We start from the raw sequence: 20291 nt of genomic DNA, 5'->3' as shown, positions 1-20291 counted from the left end.
GACGATTCGTGCTGAACACAATACCTGAACAAAATCAACAGAAATCAAACTCCAGAGCACAAACCATAATGCACCGTCTGCCAAATCTGCAATAAAATTACATTAATAGAGCTTTAACTGAGGGTGCTTAGAGCCGTAGAGCCAGATCTGGTTGGGGAGCTTACAAAATGTATTTTATTAACAACAGTAATGTGCAAAATATAATTTTTAAGAAGAATATGTATATATCGTACTCTTATTAAATGTAGCATTATTATTCTATAGTATTTAATGGAACTGACCAACATCTTCAGTGATGGTTTTCACAAACTGTTACTTTTTGACTTTTACTTCATACACAAAAGAGTGCAAAACTGACAGAATCCGATTTCTTGATGATTTTGATATTTTGTAATAGTGATTTCATCATTTCAAAATATAAAGGAAAAATTGAAAATGACTGAGCCAGTAAGTGCTCCTCTGCTGCCATCTACAGGTTATAATGGTGAATGCTTGAGTCATTGAAAAGTGCTTGAATTTCTCTCTCAAAAGGTTCTACGCACCCTGAAATGTATAATGGATCCTGAGTAAAGCTGTTCTGTGCTCAGACAACCTGAACTCTGTGTGTGTGTGTGTGTGTGTGTGTGTGTGTGTGTGTGTGTGTAGGCTGGTGAACCAGAGGCTGCTGGAGGGTCAGTCTCAGGTGGAGGAGCTGCAGAAGTCTCTACAGGAACACGGATCCAAAGCAGAAGATGATGTGAGTCCAGTGTTTAATCTGTTGATCTGAATGTGATAGAGCCGTAAGATCGTGATCACAGCTCATCACCGCAGTTCAGAAACTATTTCACTATTTTCACTCTGCCAACATGAAAATCCTGAAGAGACCAAAGCAGCAGATATTCACAAACGAGAAGAGTCCTACAAACCTGAGCTGCTCATATCAGATAAAAAGCATACTTTGAGCTTGTTAAAAAAACACTGCATCTCTGAATGATTTTATCATGTGAAATTGATGTTATCACAGTCAGTCGTCTTAAGGAAAAGACAAAACTTCACAAATTCAACAAAAATACATAAAGAAATTCAGTAAACTCATTAATTTATAAGACTTTGCAGATCAAGAATAGTTTTGGAATTGGGTTGTGATCATAAGATTCCAGTAGATTCACACTCCAGTCCAAATGGAGATGAAATGTGATGTGTGATAAAACTCAATGATTCGATAGACGTAGTTAACTAGCAGTGTCTCAGAGAGAGCAGTGCAGAAAGATAGTGTAGATCATCCAGAGCTGCAGCAGATCTTCTGAACGTCTGACTGAGAGGAGAGGAGCGTGTGTTTGTCCTGAAGGTCTTCAGGTTTCATTCAGCACTTGAGTGTGATCCTAGCATCTTCATCAAACTCAAGATAGTGACACACGTTCACGTGATCAGTGACACACACAAGCTCTTCTCATATGTTCACACTGGATTTCAGTGTGCTGTATGATCAGCAGAAGCACAGTCACCGGTTCCTTCTCTTTGCATGTCTTCTCTCTCCAGCATGATGTTTGTCGTGCTCTCTGTTGACAGCACATTTAAAGGGGACATGACATGGATTTATATTATTTTAACATATTCCTTGAGGTTTACTTATAATGTTAATAAAGTTTTTTCGCACACACACACAAAAGTAAATCTATGTAAAAATAATTATTTTCAACCCTCATGCTGCCCCTCTGTTTAAAACCGTCTGTTTTAAGGGGCGTGTCTTTTAAAGGGGTCATATGATGCGATTGCGATTTTTCCTTTCTCTTTGGAGTGTTACAAGCTCAAGAAGATCCAAATCTGGTTCCGTGATTAGAGCTAAATCACCATGACCTGCTTCTGTGGCACTTAATAGACAGAGCCGTAGATCACTATGTAGCTTGTCATATTGTGTAGCTTTTCAGTGATCTACGGCTCTGTCTATTAAGTGCCACTCCATTTGAAAGCAGGTGATGGTGATTTAGCGCTAATCACAGAACCAGATTTACTGACTAGATGCGCATCATCATATAGTTAGATATATAACCCAGCCCTAATGCCCAAATGTTCATGCAAAGAAAGAAGGTGTACCTTTTATTCTCGTTGTATTATTGTCATCGCCACTGCCCCCATGTCGTATAGATGCTGTGTGTTTCCCTGTGAAAGCGTTTTACTCTTTGGCCTTCCAAATGAGGATGATATCAGCATTGTCATGCCTTGAGCTGATCAGTGCTGGTCGCTGAGGAAATGGATTTCATTTTGCACTGTGGATCGCCAGATCGGCTTTTACTGTGGACGAAGTGGAGTCCAGCACAGGGTCATCACATTAGGTTGCGGCAAGCTCCTTTGTAGAATCTGCCGGCTGCTCTGTTCTCAAGCTCACCCACCTCTGCTCGACCGCGGCTCACTCTAGACCGCGGCTCACTCTAGGCCTCCGCTCACTCTAGACAATGGCTCACTCTAGACCGCGGCTCACTCTAGGCCTCCGCTCACTCTTGACCTTCACTCACTCTAGGCCACCATTCACTCTAGACCTCTGCTCACTCTAGACAACGGCTGACTCTAGGCCTCTGCTCACTCTTGACCTTCACTCACTCTTGACCTCCACTCACTCTAGGCCACTATTCACTCTAGGCCCTCCGTTCACTCTAGACAGTGGATCACTCTAGACCTCCACTCACTCTAGACCTCCACTCACTCTAGGCCTCCGCTCACTCTTGACCTTCACTCACTCTAGGCCACCATTCACTCTAGACCTCTGCTCACTCTAGACAACGGCTCACTCTAGACCTCGGCTCACTCTAGACAGCGGCTCACTCTAGGCCTCCACTCTAGACAGCGGCTGACTCTAGGCCTCTGCTCACTCTAGACCTCCGCTCACTCTAGACCTCCGCTCACTCTAGACCGCGGCTCACTCTAGACAGCGGCTCACTCTAGGCCTCCACTCTAGACAGCGGCTCACTCTAGGCCTCCGCTCACTCTAGGCCTCCGCTCACTCTAGACCTCCGCTCACTCTAGACCTCCGCTCACTCTAGGCCTCCGCTCACTCTAGACCGCGGCTCACTCTAGACAGCGGCTCACTCTAGACAGCGGCTCACTCTAGGCCTCCGCTCACTCTAGACCGCGGCTCACTCTAGACAGCGGCTCACTCTAGGCCTCCGCTCACTCTAGACCGCGGCTCACTCTAGACAGCGGCTCACTCTAGGCCTCCGCTCACTCTAGGCCTCCGCTCACTCTAGGCCTCCGCTCACTCTAGACCTCCGCTCACTCTAGACCGCGGCTCACTCTAGACAGCGGCTCACTCTAGACCTCCGCTCACTCTAGACCGCGGCTCACTCTAGGCCTCCGCTCACTCTAGACCGCGGCTCACTCTAGACCGCGGCTCACTCTAGGCCTCCGCTCACTCTAGACCTCCGCTCACTCTAGACCGCGGCTCACTCTAGACAGCGGCTCACTCTAGACCTCCGCTCACTCTAGACAGCGGCTCACTCTAGGCCTCCGCTCACTCTAGGCCTCCGCTCTCTCTAGGCCTCTGGCAACATTCTTTTACTGCATTTGTCCTGATGACAGACTCCTATCTGTAACTGTATCCAGGGCAGACAAGAGAGCACAGTAATAGTGATTTCTGTTAGCTTTTGACGTAACGCAATACTCTCATTCAGCGCGATCAAGTGTCAGCAGTTAGCGAGCGAATGCCGGTGGGCGGGGCCTCTGGTGAGAAGCAGATTATTGGTCTATGTCTTGCTCTGGAGGCGTGTTAATGCAAAAGACTGCACACAGATGACATCATCTTGCCCCTCAGATCCAAAACGAACTGTTTTTGGAGCTCGATTAAATAAGTGCTTTGTTTATGATGAGGAGGAGGTTTTAAGCTATGAAGCTTGCAGGATATTTTAATGCTACAAAGATCAGGGCAAATCTGATTTCTCATGTCATGACCCCTGTAAATCTGACTAACCCTGACGCTCGTCTCTGTGGCGTGATCCTGTCCTCACTAACCTGTTTCTGTGATGTCACTCATGATGTAGCATGATCCTGGTGTGCCATCGATCATCCGGCTGACTGCGTGCAGAGGGTGATGCCTTCATCATCATCATCATCATCATCAGAAGTGTGTGTCTCCGTTTCTTTATTCTGACCATCATCCGTCTGTGTGTCGTTGTAACAGGCTTTGCTCTCTTCTGTCTGTGCATCAAATCTTTCTCAGTCTACTGTGAGTACAGTCAGGCATCATACAGCTCTGCGACTGTTTTGGGCTCTATCGCATGCGCACACACACACACACACACACACAGGTGTGTATTCTGCAGCTGATGATCAGAGGAGAGTGATCCGTCTGCTGATTACTGGACAGTTTCTGCTGGGATTATTGCTGAATGAGACGAGAGCTTGGTGAATGCTGAGTGTTGATCTGATGTGTCTCAATCACACAGGACTTTGATTGTCAATCACTGAATATCTTGTTTTAATGGACATTGTATGTTTTGCTCATTAGAACCAGATTTGAACATTTTGCTCAGTATGTAATCGTTTGTTCATTTATATGCTCTGGTATTGATTGTTGAATTGCTGATGGTGTTTTGTGATGATGTGTGATTGTGGACAAGCTCTTCAGCATCCTCTGCTGGACACTGGCACACGAACACATCATGAGCAGTGCCCCAAAACCCCTCTCCAACTCACTAAGAAGTGCACACTGTGTAGGGTGTCATGTGGATGTGTTCCGTTGGTGTACAGCAGGAGGCGCTGCAGTGCTTCACATGAGCATTATTGCATTGTGACGCCTGTGTGCGTGCAGGCATGTGTGTATGTGTGTGTGCACACGCTGGATGAACTCTAACCTCTCTGCTTCTGCTTCAGACGGTCCTGATGAAGAGGAAGTGTCAGGAACATCTGTGAGTATCAACAGAAAATTACTCTGACGTCAATAAGACTCATGAATGACATGAATGACAGAGATTTTGTGACCCTTGAGCACAAACCAGTCATTTATTGAAATTGAGATTTATACAATAAATAATCTTTCCATTAATGCAGGGTTTGTTAGGAGGACGATATTTAGCTGAGATAAAACTATTTGAAAATCTGGAATCTTGAGGAAGCAAAAAAAAATAAAAATATTGAGAAAATCATCTTTAAAATTGTAAATGAATTAGGTTTTGATATATTTACAGTAGGATATTTACAAAATATCTTCATGGAACATGATCTTTACTTAATATGCTAATGATTTTTGGCATAATAGAAAGATCAGTAATTCTAGCCCACATAGTGTATTGTTGTCTATTTCTACAAATATACCTGTGCTACTGATGACTGCTTTTGTGCTCCCGGGACAAATATAATTGTTCTCGTCTGCAGGGACAAATTAAAGGACGCCAATAACGAGCTTCAGAAGAGGAGCGCAGCAATTGAAGAGCTGGAGAACAAACACACTTCCAGCAGTAAGACTCACTGAGGATCATATAAGAATGTGACTGTGTGTGTGTGTGTTTGTGTGTGTGTGAGTGAGTGAAGCCCCTTTCACACTGCACGTTGTAGTGATGACACATGTTGTTGTGCATCTCTTTTACCGGGTGTCTTGAAGGCAGATTTGCAGCAGAATATTATATGAAAACTGTATTGAAGCAGACATCAGGTGGTTCCTCACTATCCACGATGAAAATGAGAGATTGTTTCACCAGCTTAAGTTAAACAGAACGCGTCACATTACACGTCACATCATAATGTCATGTGTCTTTATGGGATGTGTGTGAACGCACACACAGATTCTGGAAAATCACTGACAGTGTGAATGAACCACAATCAAATGATCCAGGGACAAATCACATGACACATTATCAGTGTATATTCTGGAGTTTCTGTGTTAAAGGGGCTTGAGTGAGTGTGTGTAAAAGTGTAGTGTGTGTGTGTGTGTGTGTATAAGTGAGTTTAAGAGTATAAGTGAGTTGGAGACTGTAAGAGTGAGTGAGTGAGCGTGTGAGACTGAGTGAGCATGTGAGTCAGTGAGACAGAGAGTGTGAGACTGAGATTGAGTGAGTGAGCATGTGATTGTGAGACTGTGTGAGTGAGTGTGGGATTGTGTGTGAGTTAGCATGTGAGTCAGTGTGTGACTGAGAGAGTCAGTGTGAGTAAGTGAGCGAGTGTGATACTATGAGTGTGACTGAGTGTGAGACAGATTGTGTGTGAGTCAGTGTGAGGCTGTGAGAGAGTGAGTATGTGAGTGAGTGAGCATGTATGTGTGTGAGATTGAGTGAGGCTGTGAGAAGAGTCAGTGTGAGATTGAGAATGTCTGACTGAGTGTGTGTAAAAGTGTAGTGTGTGTGTAAAAGTGAGTTTAAGAGTGAGACTGTAAGAGTGAGTGAGTGAGCATGTTAGAGTGAGCATGTGCGTCAGTGTGTGAGAGAGTTTGAAAGAGTGAGTGAGTTAGCATGTGAGTCGGTGTGAGACAGAGTCAGTGTGTGAGTGAGCAAGTGTGATACTATGAGAGTGTGTGTGAGACTGAGATTGAGTGAGTGAACATGTGAGTCAATGTGAAGCTGTGAGTGAGTGAGCATGTTAGTCAGACTGTGTGTGTGTGTGAGAGAGAGTGTGTGTGTGAGATTGAGTGAGGCTGTGAGAAGAGTCAGTGTGATATTGAGAATGTCTGAGTGAGTGTGTGTAAAAGTGTAGTGTGTGTGTGTAAAAGTGAGTTTAAAAGTGAGTGAGTGAGCATGTTAGAGGGAGCATGTGCGTCAGTGTGTGAGAGAGTTTGAAAGAGTGAGTGAGTTAGCATGTGAGTCGGTGTGAGACTGAGAGTCAGTGTGTGAGTGAGCGTGTGTGATACTATGAGAGTGTGTGAGTGAGTGTGAGACTGAGATTGAGTGAGTGAGCATGTTAGTCAGACTGTGTGTGTGTGTGTGTGAGAGAGAGAGAGAGAGAGATTGAGTGAGGCTGTGAGAAGAGTTAGTGTGAGATTGAGAGTGAGTGAGTGTGAGACTGACAGTGAGTGTGTGTGAGTGAGCATGTGAGTGAGTCAGTGTGAGTCAGTGTGTGAGTGAGTGAGTGTGTGAGACTGACAGTGAGTGAGTGAGACTGAGAGCGAATGAGAGTGTGAGTGTGTTTGTGAGTGAGTTTGTGTGTCTGTGTGAGAGAGTGAGAGTGTGTGTAAGAGTTAGTGTTTGAGTGAGTGTATTTAAGTGAGTGATTTGAGTGAGTGAGTGTGTATGTGCGTTTGAGTGAGTGCGTGTGTGTGTGTGTGAGAGTGAGTGAGTGAATGAGTGAGTGTGTGTGAGAGTTGTGCAGATTGTAGTTAAACGAGAGCTTGTTGATTGGTTTCAGTTCAGAGGATTGAAGAGCTGGAGGATGCACTGAAGAAGAAGGATGAAGATATGAAACAGATGGAGGAGAGATACAAGAAATACCTGGAGAAGGCTAAGAGTGTACGTCTGACACACTCTTCTGCATGTGTGTGTAAAGCTGATGGCTCTGTTGATGTTGATTTTGTGAGTTTCTGTGTGCAGGTCATTCGTACGCTGGACCCCAAACAGAATCAGGGTTCTGCTCCTGAGGTTCAGGCTCTGAAGAACCAGCTGCAGGAGCGAGAGAGGATGATTCACTCACTCGAGGTCACACACTAACACACTCGCACACACTAACACACATGCACACGCTCGGTCATGTGACTGTACTGTTTCTGTGTGCAGAAGGAGTACGACAAGACGAAGTCTCAGAGAGACCAGGAGGAGAAACTGATTGTATCTGCCTGGTACAACATGGTGTGTATCAGCACTGTCACGAGAACACAACCTTACATCTTAATCTCAAGTTTTTACTCGGGTAAAAAACTGCAGGAAGATCTTTGCGTCTTTGTCACAACAGATTTACAGACGCATCTCATGCACGTTAAACTCGCAGCACATGCAGAGGAGTTCACGGAGTCATGTGTTGCTTGTGTAGTAATGAACAAGCTGTGCAACAGACTGCATACTTAATTTATTCAAACACACGTGTCACAACTGGCTGTCAGAGAAGAAGTGTATGGACAGTGCAACAAAAGAATTAAACCGTGTCCACAGTTGACCACTGTACTGAACAATGTTTTAAAAAGATAAAAAAAAAAAAAACATGTATATATACAAACCAAGCTAACAACAACACAACTCATAGACTATAGTGAAGAGATAAATAAGGATATGTAATGTTGGTGCAGTTCTGATATGGATAGGTAAAGGGTTCCAAAGTTTAGGTGCAGTTGTGTCAAAAGCTCATTCACCCTGGATTTTAATTTTGACTTTGGAACAGTTAACAAACTCTGGTTGGCAGACCTAAGTGTTCACTTAAATTAAAATCAATTCTAAAGTGACTGGTAGCCAATGTAAAGACATTAAAACAGGAGTAATATGTTTGCAATTACAATAATCAATTCTAGAAGAAATAAATGCATGAATTGCAGTTTCTTAAAAGAAAGTGCTTAAAAGAAAGTCTTCACTTTAGCCATCGCTCTTAGTTGGTAAAAACATGATTTGCCAACTAAATCAAATTCAAGTCCACTATCAAATAAGGCACCCAAGTATTTATTTAACTTAAGAAGATAAAACGCCAGCATGTTAATAAGAAATGTCTGGGACTTCAGAAGAGCCAACACAATGATATCTGCTTTACTTTCATCAAAAAGACAGGCACAGAGGGAGTCTAAGAGCTTTTTTTGCTTCAGGGCAAATGAAGTTGAGTATCGTCTGCATAGCAATGATAGTACAAGCCACGCTTTTCAAAAATAAAAAGACTAAAGGAAGCATATATAGAGAAAACACTAAAGGGGCCAACACCGAGCCTTGGGGGATCCTGCTATATTGACTGAGAAATATTTGTGTCGTTGAAATGGTGCAAAACAGGCAATATAGTGTCTAAAACTTAAATCTTTTAATACCAACTTCTTGTTTTTTTAACTGTTCTATAAATTCAATGCCACATTTGTGATCATGCTGATTTTTGGAGGAAAAAAAACAGCATTTTGCGTATGATATTGATTAGCTATATGAAATTATATAAATATATACATTGTCTACCCCCATAAGTGATCATTCTTAATTCATTTAACAGACTGAATCGTGCAGTAAAAGAGCGCACACTAGACTAACCCACTAGACTAAGTGTGCACTGTAGGTGTGCTTTGTTTGGTTTTGAGATCTACTCAATAACGTCAAATTGCATATCCTTAAAACAACAATTGCAACATTATCGCAGGCGATATATATCACACACCGCTTTTGGACAACTTAAGTAAAGGTGTAGTGTGCACTAGGTGGTGTACTTACACTAAGCACAGTCATAGATATGAAGGGCTAATTCATGATCTGTGTGTGTTCAGGGGATGGCGCTGCAGAAGAAGGCGGCTGAGGACCGGCTGGCCAGCACAGGTTCGGGTCAGTCCTTCCTGGCGCGTCAGAGACAGGCCACCAGCACCCGCCGGTCGTATCCAGGCCACGTGCAGCCCACCGCAGCCAGGTAGAGCGTTGGCATGGCAACCCTCGCCGCAGCCAATCAGGATGCCGACTCCACCCCCCCCATCCTACCTTTCTTATTATGCTCCGCCTCTCCACTGATCTGACCAATCGGGGTATCCGGACACGCCCACTTTAACCTATCAGCATTAATGAATGAACAAACTCAAAGTTTTTTTGCAGTATTTTAAGGGTTGTTACTGACACACAGTGTTTTATTTGCTCTTAGACTGGTCTAGGCTGCTGTTACATCTTCATTCTTTCATCTGTACTCTTTATTCTCCATTAATATCTATGCATTGAATGCACCAAAAAGATGTTTATTTAAATGTGTGTTGCTCCGCCGTTTCTTCCAGCGATTGGGTGCTTTACGTTGCTTGTTTTGTTGATTCCTTCCCAATGCCTTAATGCAGACTCACCGCTGCTGTCAATCACTGACTGACACCTGTCAATCTCTCTCTTTCACAGTGACATTAAAGCATGACCGGCAGGGGGCGGGGCTGCATGCCATTGGGGGCGGGGCTGCTGAAGTCAGGGGCGGGGCTGCATGACTGCGTGATTTGAGCTCATGCTGCTGAGTTTAACCCATCGCTGCACACTAACTAACACAGATTGTTAACCGCTGTCCTCCTGATCAGAAGTGGGCGGGGCCGCGCCTGTCAGTCATGCTGTTGGCGAGAGCTCGGCCGCTGGACGCTTACGCTTTTAAAGACGGATGAACTCCGACATGTTTTCATTTTAGTCGCATCATTGTGGAGTGATTCAGTATTTTCTGTAGTCTATGATCATCATACCTTCAGTGTCTGGAAGCTGGACGTGTTTCAGTAGAATCAGTGTGAGAATGAGAGTGTTGCATCTGCTCCTTCTGTTTGTGTTAAGTGCTTTTAATGATGACGATGATGATGATTCTGACATAGTGTTACAAACCACAGCAGTACATATTCTGACATTTAAACCTGCTCTGCTGCTTCTCTTCTTCAGCTGTTACTAAATATTCATGTAATAACGCACAGCGATTGCCGGACGGTATATATTTTACTCCAGCAGTGTTCTTGTGTGGTTTATAACAGGCGATCGAATGTGTTTCTCATGAGTTCAGAGGTCAAACACAACCGTCCATGAGCAGAGAAACACCTGATTGATAATTGTGATCAGCATTCAATCGTGATCTGTGCGATTGAACAATCGTCTGAAGTAGCAAATATTTGTTCCATTTGCCAAGTTTTATATTGCTTGTATACAATATGTACATACTGTATGTGTGTGCGGCTGGAGGAAGCGGTTAGATGCGTTTCATAATGTGTCTCCATTCACACTCTGTTGATGAATCTGTGCTTCCAACGCTGCAGAACTGTACAGTTGTTATTCAAGTTGTAAATAAAGCTTGTAAAAAAAAAAATATTGTCAAAGTCTTGGCTGTTTTTTGTTTGATTTGCTGTAGCATCTAACATTTGCAGAGAAACTCCTGATATCCTGATATCATCGTCGGGAGGCTTATCATCAACAACTGAGGCCTGTTTCATGAAGACACGTTTAAGAATGGCCTTTTATTGTGACCAGTCTAAGGCACACCTGTGCAATAATCATGCTGTCTGATCAGCATCTGAGAGGTGGATGGATTATCTCAGCAAAGGAGAAGTGCTCACTAACACAGATTTAGACAGATTTGTGAACGATATTTGAGAAAAATAGGCCTTTTGTGTACATAGAAATAGTCTTAGATTTTTTAATTCAGATCATGGAAAATGGAGGCATACAAAAGTGTTGCATTTATAGTTTTGTTCAGTGTAAAAAGGTGAGAAAGAGATGTTTCTTCATGGAATAACAATTGTCTCTTCTATGGCGTCACTGTGAAGCTGGTTTTATTCCTTTGACAGGACAGGAGGGACTCTGTGGGGTCTGAAGTTACTGGTTCTGTTTCTGGAGTCGCATCTCTTCGAGGCTCTGGATCACAGACTGATCAGAACAGAAACATTAGCCAAAGTGTTTCACCGGCATCTTTCACCCTCCTCGCTCTGATCCGGTCCAGAACTGATGTCATTTCAAAAACACTCTGAACTAATTGGCGCCGTCATTCAAAGACGATTATTCTGATCGGCTGAGCCTCAGGAAAACTGGCCTCACAATGTGTGCATTTATGTAACTCTTGGATTTTAATTGTAAATGACCTGAAGCTGGTGACAGCATAAAGCACTTATTGATGATCTCCAGCACGGGTTCGACTTCACTCCTGATGCTTTAGTTAAAAGCACAGGTGAGAGACGCCGGACCCCTGTCTTAAACACCAGCTTCATCTCACTCCAGACTCTCACAAACAAACGTGCTTCACCATGACCAAAGAAGAACCGTTTTTGTCTAAATAATTAGATAAAGAAACCTTTTACATCTTAAGCTTCAGTTGATGCTGCACTGCTCAGCGCTTTGGAAAACGTCTTGTTCCTGACCAGCTGTGAATGAGTGTAATACGTCGATAGAATTCACCAGGTGGTAATATAGCCTCGGTTGATGACGTCATCGGAGCATCAGGTCATCTAAAGGTCTTTTGTGTTCAGATCATTCTGTGCATGTGTGCGTCAGGAAGAATCTTTTCATCAGCTACAGATCTTCGTAGGATGAGGCAGCGAAATAGTAAGTGTTGTGTTCCTCCATTCTCTCGTCCTATGTATACACATATGTATGTATACGTACATGTACAAATGTATAAACATGTTTATTGTTTTGTTTGTTTCGGGGAAGAGAACGCGGTTTGGGCAAGTGTGAGGATTGTGAACTGCTCTCAGTGAAGATGCTATGTGCTCATCTAAGCTATTTTCAAACTGGAGGATAGGTTTCTGACCTCCTTGATGAGCTGTCAAAGTCATGGAGCAAACTGTATACTTCCCACATCTTTGGGCCCTCGATGTTGACTTTTTCAACTATCGTGGATGCAAAGTCGCTGGGGTATTCGGAGATGCCTCGGGTTGAAGAGATGCTTGCAAGCTATCTCTCGCCCGATCTCCTGCGAGCACTTCTCTGTTACTGTCTGGAGACTCGCTACCTCTACGGAGGTCCCTAGAGCGGCTAGTACGGTCGTCCCCTAGTGGCTCTATGCGCACTGAGCTTTGTTGAGCCACAGATTTGTCTCCCTGTGCGACTAAGCAAACGTCCCGTGCCTTCCGGCGTTCTATGTAACAGCTTTAGTCAGCACAGGGAGGCATCTGTGGTTTAATTTGATGCGTTGAATAGGCATTCGTTAGTTCCTCCCTCACGGCACTCAAGGGGAGGGGCCATCGGCACCGTATTACATGGTGCCCGTCTCTCCTCAGTGCCCTCAGGAGACCATTCTGCCAACCCTGCCAGTGTTTCAGGGCGTAGCACTCTCCAGCGAGCGCTTCTCTCAGTTAATGCCTGGAAACTAGTGGTGCTAAGAGGCTAGCTACCTCTACGGAGGTCTCTAGAGAAGCTAGTACGGACGTCCCCTGCCGGTCCACTGCTTCAGGGCACTGAACTAGTGAGTGCTCAAGGGGGCGTTCACCCCTTCCTGTTACCCTCACAAAACCCCTCCATCCCCGCCACTTCTTGTGCTTCGGGGGGCGGTGGTTTCCAGCAGGATGTTAGATGTTCCAGTTTTTCCTGGCGTCGTTCAGGACACAGAACATCTAACAGCCCCTTAAAAGGAAGTGCTAAAATTGGTACCACTCTCAGATAGGCTTTTCTGCGTGGATATTGAGCACAGTACGGATAGGATACAGGATCCAATTTATTCATCATTGTTAGGCGCGTCTCGCATACGCCCCGGCCAAGAGTCCTCAAATAATTAGTAGTGCTCATTTCTTAATTTTTTTCTGTCTTCAGATTCTGATTGGTCGAGCTGGGGAAACGAGGCTATAAAATGGAAGGAAGTGGACCGTTTCATTCTCTCTCTGCCAGCCACAGACTTCTCCACTGCCACATCGTCTCCTGCTCTTATCTTGTTGTTACTTTGGAGTAGGGAGCCCCGTAACAGTCATCCTCCATGTTTCAACAGCGTGGTCTCCACTTCTGTGAAACCGGAGCTGATGCAGGTACTGTCTTGAGAGCTACAGACTCTTCTGGGCAAAGAGGTCATAGAACATGTTCCTCGTCCAAGGAGCGAGTCGAGCTATTACAGCAGATACATCCTGGTTCCCAAGAAGGGTGGGGGAGTGTGCCCAATCTTCAAGGCTTAAACCATACAGTCAAAGCGCTCAAGGGAGATAATATCTCTCCTCGACAGCTCACCAAGGGTGATTCCGGAGAGGAGGGACCTTCTGTCTCAGGTAGGGGGCACGATATTCCATCCCAGGCCCAACCTGTGGAATCTTTATGTTTGGCCCCTGAAGGGTACCAACTGTGGAACACAGGGCTTTCGCCGGATGTTATTGATACCATTCTTAATGCTTAGGCTTCTTCCACCAGACAGAGTTACACTAGTAAATGGGGTGTATTTGACAGGTGGTGTGCAGTACACAATGAAGATCCAGTCAACTACCACATTGCTTCAGTTCTGGACTTCATGCAAGAGAAATGGTCAACAGACACATGCCCTGCTACTCTTTCGCTCTTTCGGCTTGCCACGCCTTGATTGACGGGATGCCACTCGGGAGACACCCTCTGCTCTCTCGCTTCCTTTGTGGGGCCAGACGACTGAGGCCTATAGTGAAAATCAATGTGCCTTCTTGGGACTTTGCTTCAGTTCTTGAGGGTCTGATTGAAACCCCCTTTGAACCTTTAGATTCAGCGTCTGATAAACTTCTGACTCTAAAATGTTTTTTTCTCATGGCAGTAACTTGTTTGGAGAGAATTGGGGATATGCAGGCTCTATCCATCTCACCATCATGCTCAGACTTTGCCCCAGGGAGGGTAAAAGTGATTTTGCATCCTCATCCTGATTTCCTGCCTAAGGCTCCGTTCTCGGCTGTAAATCTGGTCATTCTAGAGACTTTCTGCCCTCCGTCGTTCACAACATCGGAGCAGGAGAAATCTTATAGACTGTGTCCAGTCCGTGCTCTTCAGGCTTACGTCCACAGCACTAGCCAGTAGCTTAAATCGGAGCATCTGTTCGTCTGTTATGGTGGTAGTAACAGAGGAGCAGCTGCCACCAGGCAGACCATGTCTCACTGGGTCAGGGATGCTATTGCTTTGGCTTATGAGGCGCGCAGTCAAGCTTCGCCTATAGGTCTTAGAGCTCACTCCACAAGGGGGGTCGCCTCATCAAGTACTTTAGCAAGGGGTGCCCCCTTACAACAGGTTGGTCCTCTCCGCACACATTCAAAAGATTTTATAGTTTGGATGTCCATGCTACTCTGGGCTCTCATGTACTTGAATCAACATCACAAGCTAATGTCCGAGGCCCTTCTTGTGGTTTTGTAGCACACCTTCACAACTTTAGGGGTCCAGAAATTTTTCGAGCACGGCGGCGTGGGTATTCTCGTTCCCAATGCGCTGAGCAGTGTAGCATTGACTGAAGCTTTCGAAAGGGAACGTTCCCGGTTACTTGACTGTAACCTTGTTCCCTGAGAAAGTGGAACGAGATGCTGCGCTGCATTGCCGTACTGAATATGTCCCAGGACTGTTCTTCAGACAAAATGTCCTGTTGATGCACCTGTTTTTTATCTATTTATAGCCCTGTGTTGCAGGTGCGCCCCGGTGACCTCATCAGCCGAGGCTATATTACCACCGGGTCAATTCTATCGACGTGTTACACACATTATTCACAGCTGGTCATGAATAAGACGTTTCCCAATACGCTGAGCAGCGTAGCGTCTCGTTCCGCTTTCTCAGGGAACAAGGTTACAGTCAAGTAACCGGGAACGAACCTTGCTGTTTCACAAACGGTGATCTGTGAAAGAAGAATCTTCAGATTATAAAAAGGTGGTTCTTTGTGGAACCAAAAATGTCTCTTGTGTGGCATCGCTGTGAAGAGGCTTTATGTTGAAGAGTATTCCCTGTGTTCAGCAGGATTCGACCAGCAGCGTCTGTTTCAGATCATCAGATCACGAGTGCAGGGGAGAGGAGTCTGAAAGGGTTAAATGATGTCTGAACAGATCTGTGGCTTATGATGAGGATGAGGATCATGCTCAGTAATTCTTTAAGACATTTTCTATAACACTGCTTTCAGTATAAAAAAGCTCTGTACAAATCTTTTTGACTTTAAGAGTCCTGTGACATCCATAACAGGCTTTGTTCCCGATACGCACTGAACGACACAGAGATGAAAGGCAGGAGTCTTCTCAAACATCACAGTGTTCAAACAGATGAGAAGACACACTGATGATGTGTTAAACCTGAGTACAGTGTTGGGGAAAGTTCAAAGTAATGCATCACAATATTATGTTACTCCTTAAAAACCTAACTAATTGCAGTTCTTAATTACTTTTAATGGAAAGTAATGCATTACTTTTGCGTTACTTTCTGTCACCTGAGCTGTTCTTGTATTTTTATTTTTACCAACAAAAACCTCAAAAGTTACATTTTTGGCGATTGTAAATCCAAAAGTGAGAATATATGACAATATATTTAGTACACATGCTTATTTGATAACGGTTTATCTCCTGTTTGGGTTTATGTAGCTAACTTCATATTCTTTATTCTTCCACGGCATTGTTAAATGATCCCTGTCAATGCAAGGATTTGATTTGATTTGATTTTAAAAACAAAGCTATTAAACTACTGTTGTTATTGTTTTAAATGTGTATATAACCTCAGAGATCTTAAAGCAGAAGGTGCTAAAATCTGATTTTGTGTGTGTGCTTTAAAACTAAAATATTTGAATCTTAATTAAAGTGAAGCTGTTCAGTTCAATCAGTGTAGAACACTATTAATAAGAGTAAGTTTATTATTACTGTAACAAACCGCAATGTTATCCCTGTCTTTAAATGTTTTAAAATGATTGACAATGGAAAAGTAATTCTAATTTTAGAAAAGGAAAAAGTAATAAACGTAATCAGTAACATTATTTTAATAAAGTAATTGAAATAGTTATTATATATATTAAAGCTTATTGTCAGTTAATTAATTCAGGTTGGAACATGTCTGTGGTGAATGTGAGCAGCTGCTGAATTCTGAAGTCCTGTTCTTTTTATAAAGATATATAGTCTGTAAAACTGAAAGGGTTTGTAAATGAGGTGTGATCTCATCTCGGATCATTCCAGATTTGACTCTTCTGTTGGCATGTCTGTGTCTTCTGTCACATTAGTGGGTTTTTTGTTCTTTACAGGATTGTTTTGATCTGTCTGTTCTGGTGATTCACTGAAGCTGGTTTCATTGAGGGTCATTCGGCTGTGTGATGTGGTCACATGACTGTCCGTCCGCTCGACTGATTCAGGACGATTACTGGAAGTCCACGGTTCATGTGGTCGACTCGGAGCCGTGCTTCGGACTGCTCTTCACGCTCAGTGCTTCATTTGTCTCTGAGCAATACTTCAGAGCTGTTTTTCTAGGTTTTACAAGCGTGAGCTGCTGTTCTGAAGCGTGTTCATCGAGGCTTTGATGACCATCACATTCCTCACAGTGTTTCCGTCTGCTGGAGTGTGTTCATGTTCCTCTGTGAAGATTCCCTCAGTCTCAAGCCAAGCTTCTTCTGAAGAGAGAATCAGTCTCCATTACTGCAGAAATCATCTCTTCAACAGACGGAGGAATCAGACGCTGATGCTTTAGTCCATGTCTTCATCATCTGTGTGCTAACAATGATGTACACATTTAACATCTTAACCTTTTCTCTAATAGGAAAAGAGAACAAAAAGATTGACTCATCTTGAATTCATGTGGCTTTATTCCAAAACAGTTGCATTTTGGATCTGTATTTCTGGTAAAAGCAATTAGTCAGTTGCAAAAATTGCTAATGTTAAAAAATAGTTAAACATACAATCAGTTTTATACCAATACATGTTTTGTGTTTTTAAAGAAGAAAAAAAAAATTTAAAAATATGTTCTGGCATCCATATATTTCAGTCCTAAACTCATTCAGATATGTCACACTTGAACATTTCTACATATAACACACACATGATGAAAATCAGCAAGGAATATACTTTGAAAAAAAATTATAATAATAATACAGTATATAAAAATATATTTTTTAAAAATCATTATATATCTAGTTATACATCTGCATTTATCCAAAATGTGGCACAACTGGAAATGTATTTCCAATCTGAAAAGTAGATTTGATTGAGGTTCACTGTTTGCAACATAAATATATTTTGGCTGGAATATATTTGTATTTTTGCCAATCTCCCTCTGATGCCGTTCCAAACCCTTATGACTGTCTTCCTTCTACGAAACACAAGAACATGAATGAATGTTGGTAACCAAACCATTTTGACTTCCATTGTACAGACAAAATAAATCTAAAACAAATCTTGTTTAGAGTAATGATGCAGATGCTGATTATTAATATTTCTGCTTTGATCTGGTGCACCTGCTTCACACACATGTGCGTTTGAACATACAGATGTTTCTGTCCGTCAGATGAATGACCCCAGCTTTGTTCTGTTTCCCAAAGATCTGTTTGATGTGAATCACAATAATCCAACCAAAAGAATCAGCATCAAATGATCTTCACAAATGCAAAAATGACTTGCACATAAAATGAGTTTTTGGCTCAAGGTCTGCATTTAAAGTCACAGACAGAGCAGATGCTTTCCGTTCAGAATTGTAGCATGCATTTTCCAGCTAAATCATTTTTATTTCTATAAAAAGCCACACAACAGTGGAGCGTTTTAACTTTTTTATATTAAATATAATTAAGCAAGTCCTGCCCAGATTTTACAAAGTAACTCAAAAGTAACATAACACATTACTTTCCATAAAAAGTAGCAAAGTATTGCAATTAGTTACTTTTTAAGGGTGAAATGCAATATGTAATGCATTACATTTAAAAGTAAGCTTCTAACTTTCCCTAACACTGTCCAGATTCATACACCAATCTAAACGGTGTGCTAATTATAAATGATCCCTGACAGCAGAGATTGGGACTGGACTAAAGGTTTACTAGAGCCAGACACACACATTCTCAGAAGATGAGCATTCACATATTCTCCTAATAACTGTATTCGGTTTGTATTTGACAGCCATTAGAGCACAACCCAACTATGGTAATAACCACAATATTGTTTTTAGTGACGAATGATTTACAAAGAAAAATCCTTTCACACATTCATTGGCAACCAGAAAGAAACCATCCCATTCAAAGTCATAAATTGGTCTCATGATTTATTTTAAAGAGCATAATAAAAGATCTCTTCCAACGAGTCGCGGCGCCAGTCGTTTGTTCAAGAAGAACCGGATGAGTTCAAACATCTCAGTGCTGGATCTGGAGACCTGAAGCTCAGCTCGAAGCCTCCTCTGAGGACCAGGATGAGGATGAGGATGATGAGGATGAGGACGAGGTGCAGGTATCAGTGTTCATTTACTGTGAGGAGAGCCAGGAGATCAGATCCCTCCTGAAACACACTGCTTCTGTTCAGAAACTGAGAACACAACATCTGTGTTCATCTCTCCTTTGGAGAACCTGGAACTAGATAAATACTTTATTTCTTGTAACGTCATAAACAAACATAATTACTGTTACGTCACAAACACCAGATATGATAAACATTTCATCATTCTGTCAGAAACAATCACATAAACACATTTAGATCAACTAAAACTATCTATTCAATAAATTAAATTACTCATTTCTATGTCATAAACATGACATTTTAAACAATCATCAAATGCATGAAGTAGACAGATAGAAGAAACTCAACGGCGTGAAACTGCCTTCTGCACAAATCACTTGTAAATCTGTTTTTATGTAAAAAAAAAAAAGATGTCACTGAACCGAAAGTGGAAGGGATCTGATTTCTGATGTTGTACAAACAGAAACTCATGATCGGGGTAAGTTAAGCCGTTAGTAGCTGATTTAGTCTCAAAAATATAATGACTCTTCTTTATATATTTATATAATAAGTGAACAAACAAATGCTTTATTCAAAACTCTAAATTACATCTATAATACATCTTATTTGCAAGGAAGTGATTCTTCAAGAGCCGAAGTGAAGTGTACGATTGGTCCATCATGAAGCTCAGAGTCTCCGGGAGGTTCGGGGTTAAACTCATCAGACGTCATGAGAGCATCAGCAGCAGGATCTGAACACACAGAGCTGGCCCAGTGAGGGCGGGGCTCCAGGGGGAGGAGCCTGAGAACGTCCTGTGCTGATTGGCTCTGCCGTGCTCCTGTGGGTGTGTCTGGACTGGGATGTAACCGTTGATGATGCGGACGACAGGAGGCGGAGCCTCGGCTGTCACACTGCAAGAAACGAGAGAGAGATCATGAGAAACACACACCTTCATCATCATCATCATCATCATCGTCATCATCATCGTCTAATGGTTATTCAAATCCAATGTCCACATCTGACATACAGTGAACAAACTGAATCATATATTTCTAACTACAGTTTTTTTCAAAATCAAAGATGCTCTTTATAGAATTATTTCTAACTGACTATCAAGTTTATGGTCATTGTTTTACTGATGTTTTACTGATGTGTATCTGCGGTTGAAACACTGATCCGTCGATTAAATGATTAAATGATTCCTTTGAGTGAGTTGTTGTTTCTTCTGATGTTGGTTCAGGTTTATTTGGTGCTGTAACTATTAGTAAAGACACTGATCTGTCAGCACACATTAAAGAGCAGCAAAATCACATTTAGTGAGTCAATCTCGAGACAGAATTTGAAAACTCAGACTTGTTTCGTATCAAAAGTAAGCTTCAAGACTGCACAAATGGATTCCTGTGATTGAAGAATTGATATTGTTTCATCAAAATAAGAATCGATTAAA

At 42.7% G+C, this 20291-nt stretch overlaps 2 protein-coding genes across 4 annotated transcripts in view; one reads left to right on the top strand and one right to left on the bottom strand.

The window, feature by feature from the left end:
- Positions 1 to 10863, top strand: part of hook3 (hook microtubule-tethering protein 3) — a 32787-nt gene extending 21924 nt beyond the window's left edge. Inside the window, exons 16-24 of one of the 3 annotated variants that reach the window (XM_026243977.1) lie at positions 646 to 736; positions 4151 to 4195; positions 4843 to 4877; positions 5344 to 5426; positions 7303 to 7403; positions 7485 to 7589; positions 7668 to 7739; positions 9332 to 9468; positions 9933 to 10863. In XM_026243977.1, the coding sequence (XP_026099762.1) occupies positions 646 to 736; positions 4151 to 4195; positions 4843 to 4877; positions 5344 to 5426; positions 7303 to 7403; positions 7485 to 7589; positions 7668 to 7739; positions 9332 to 9468; positions 9933 to 9948 (685 nt within the window). In that variant the 3' untranslated portion in view covers positions 9949 to 10863. Of the gene's footprint in view, positions 1 to 645; positions 737 to 4150; positions 4196 to 4842; positions 4878 to 5343; positions 5427 to 7302; positions 7404 to 7484; positions 7590 to 7667; positions 7740 to 9331 lie in introns of all 3 variants that reach the window. The other 2 variants (XM_026243983.1, XM_026243992.1) reach the window with 2 other exon arrangements.
- A 6354-nt stretch (positions 10864 to 17217) lies between these two features.
- The window catches only part of trabd2a (TraB domain containing 2A), a 36182-nt gene continuing 33108 nt past the window's right edge, over positions 17218 to 20291 (bottom strand). The window contains exon 7 of the mRNA XM_026243966.1: positions 17218 to 19755. Within this exon, the coding sequence (XP_026099751.1) occupies positions 19572 to 19755 (184 nt within the window). The 3' untranslated portion in view covers positions 17218 to 19571. The remainder of the gene's footprint in view (positions 19756 to 20291) is intronic.

The sequence above is a fragment of the Carassius auratus genome, chromosome 5 (genome assembly GCF_003368295.1).
Source record: "Carassius auratus strain Wakin chromosome 5, ASM336829v1, whole genome shotgun sequence".
NCBI lineage: Eukaryota > Metazoa > Chordata > Actinopteri > Cypriniformes > Cyprinidae > Carassius > Carassius auratus.
This window is presented reverse-complemented; position numbering and strand designations above follow the sequence as displayed.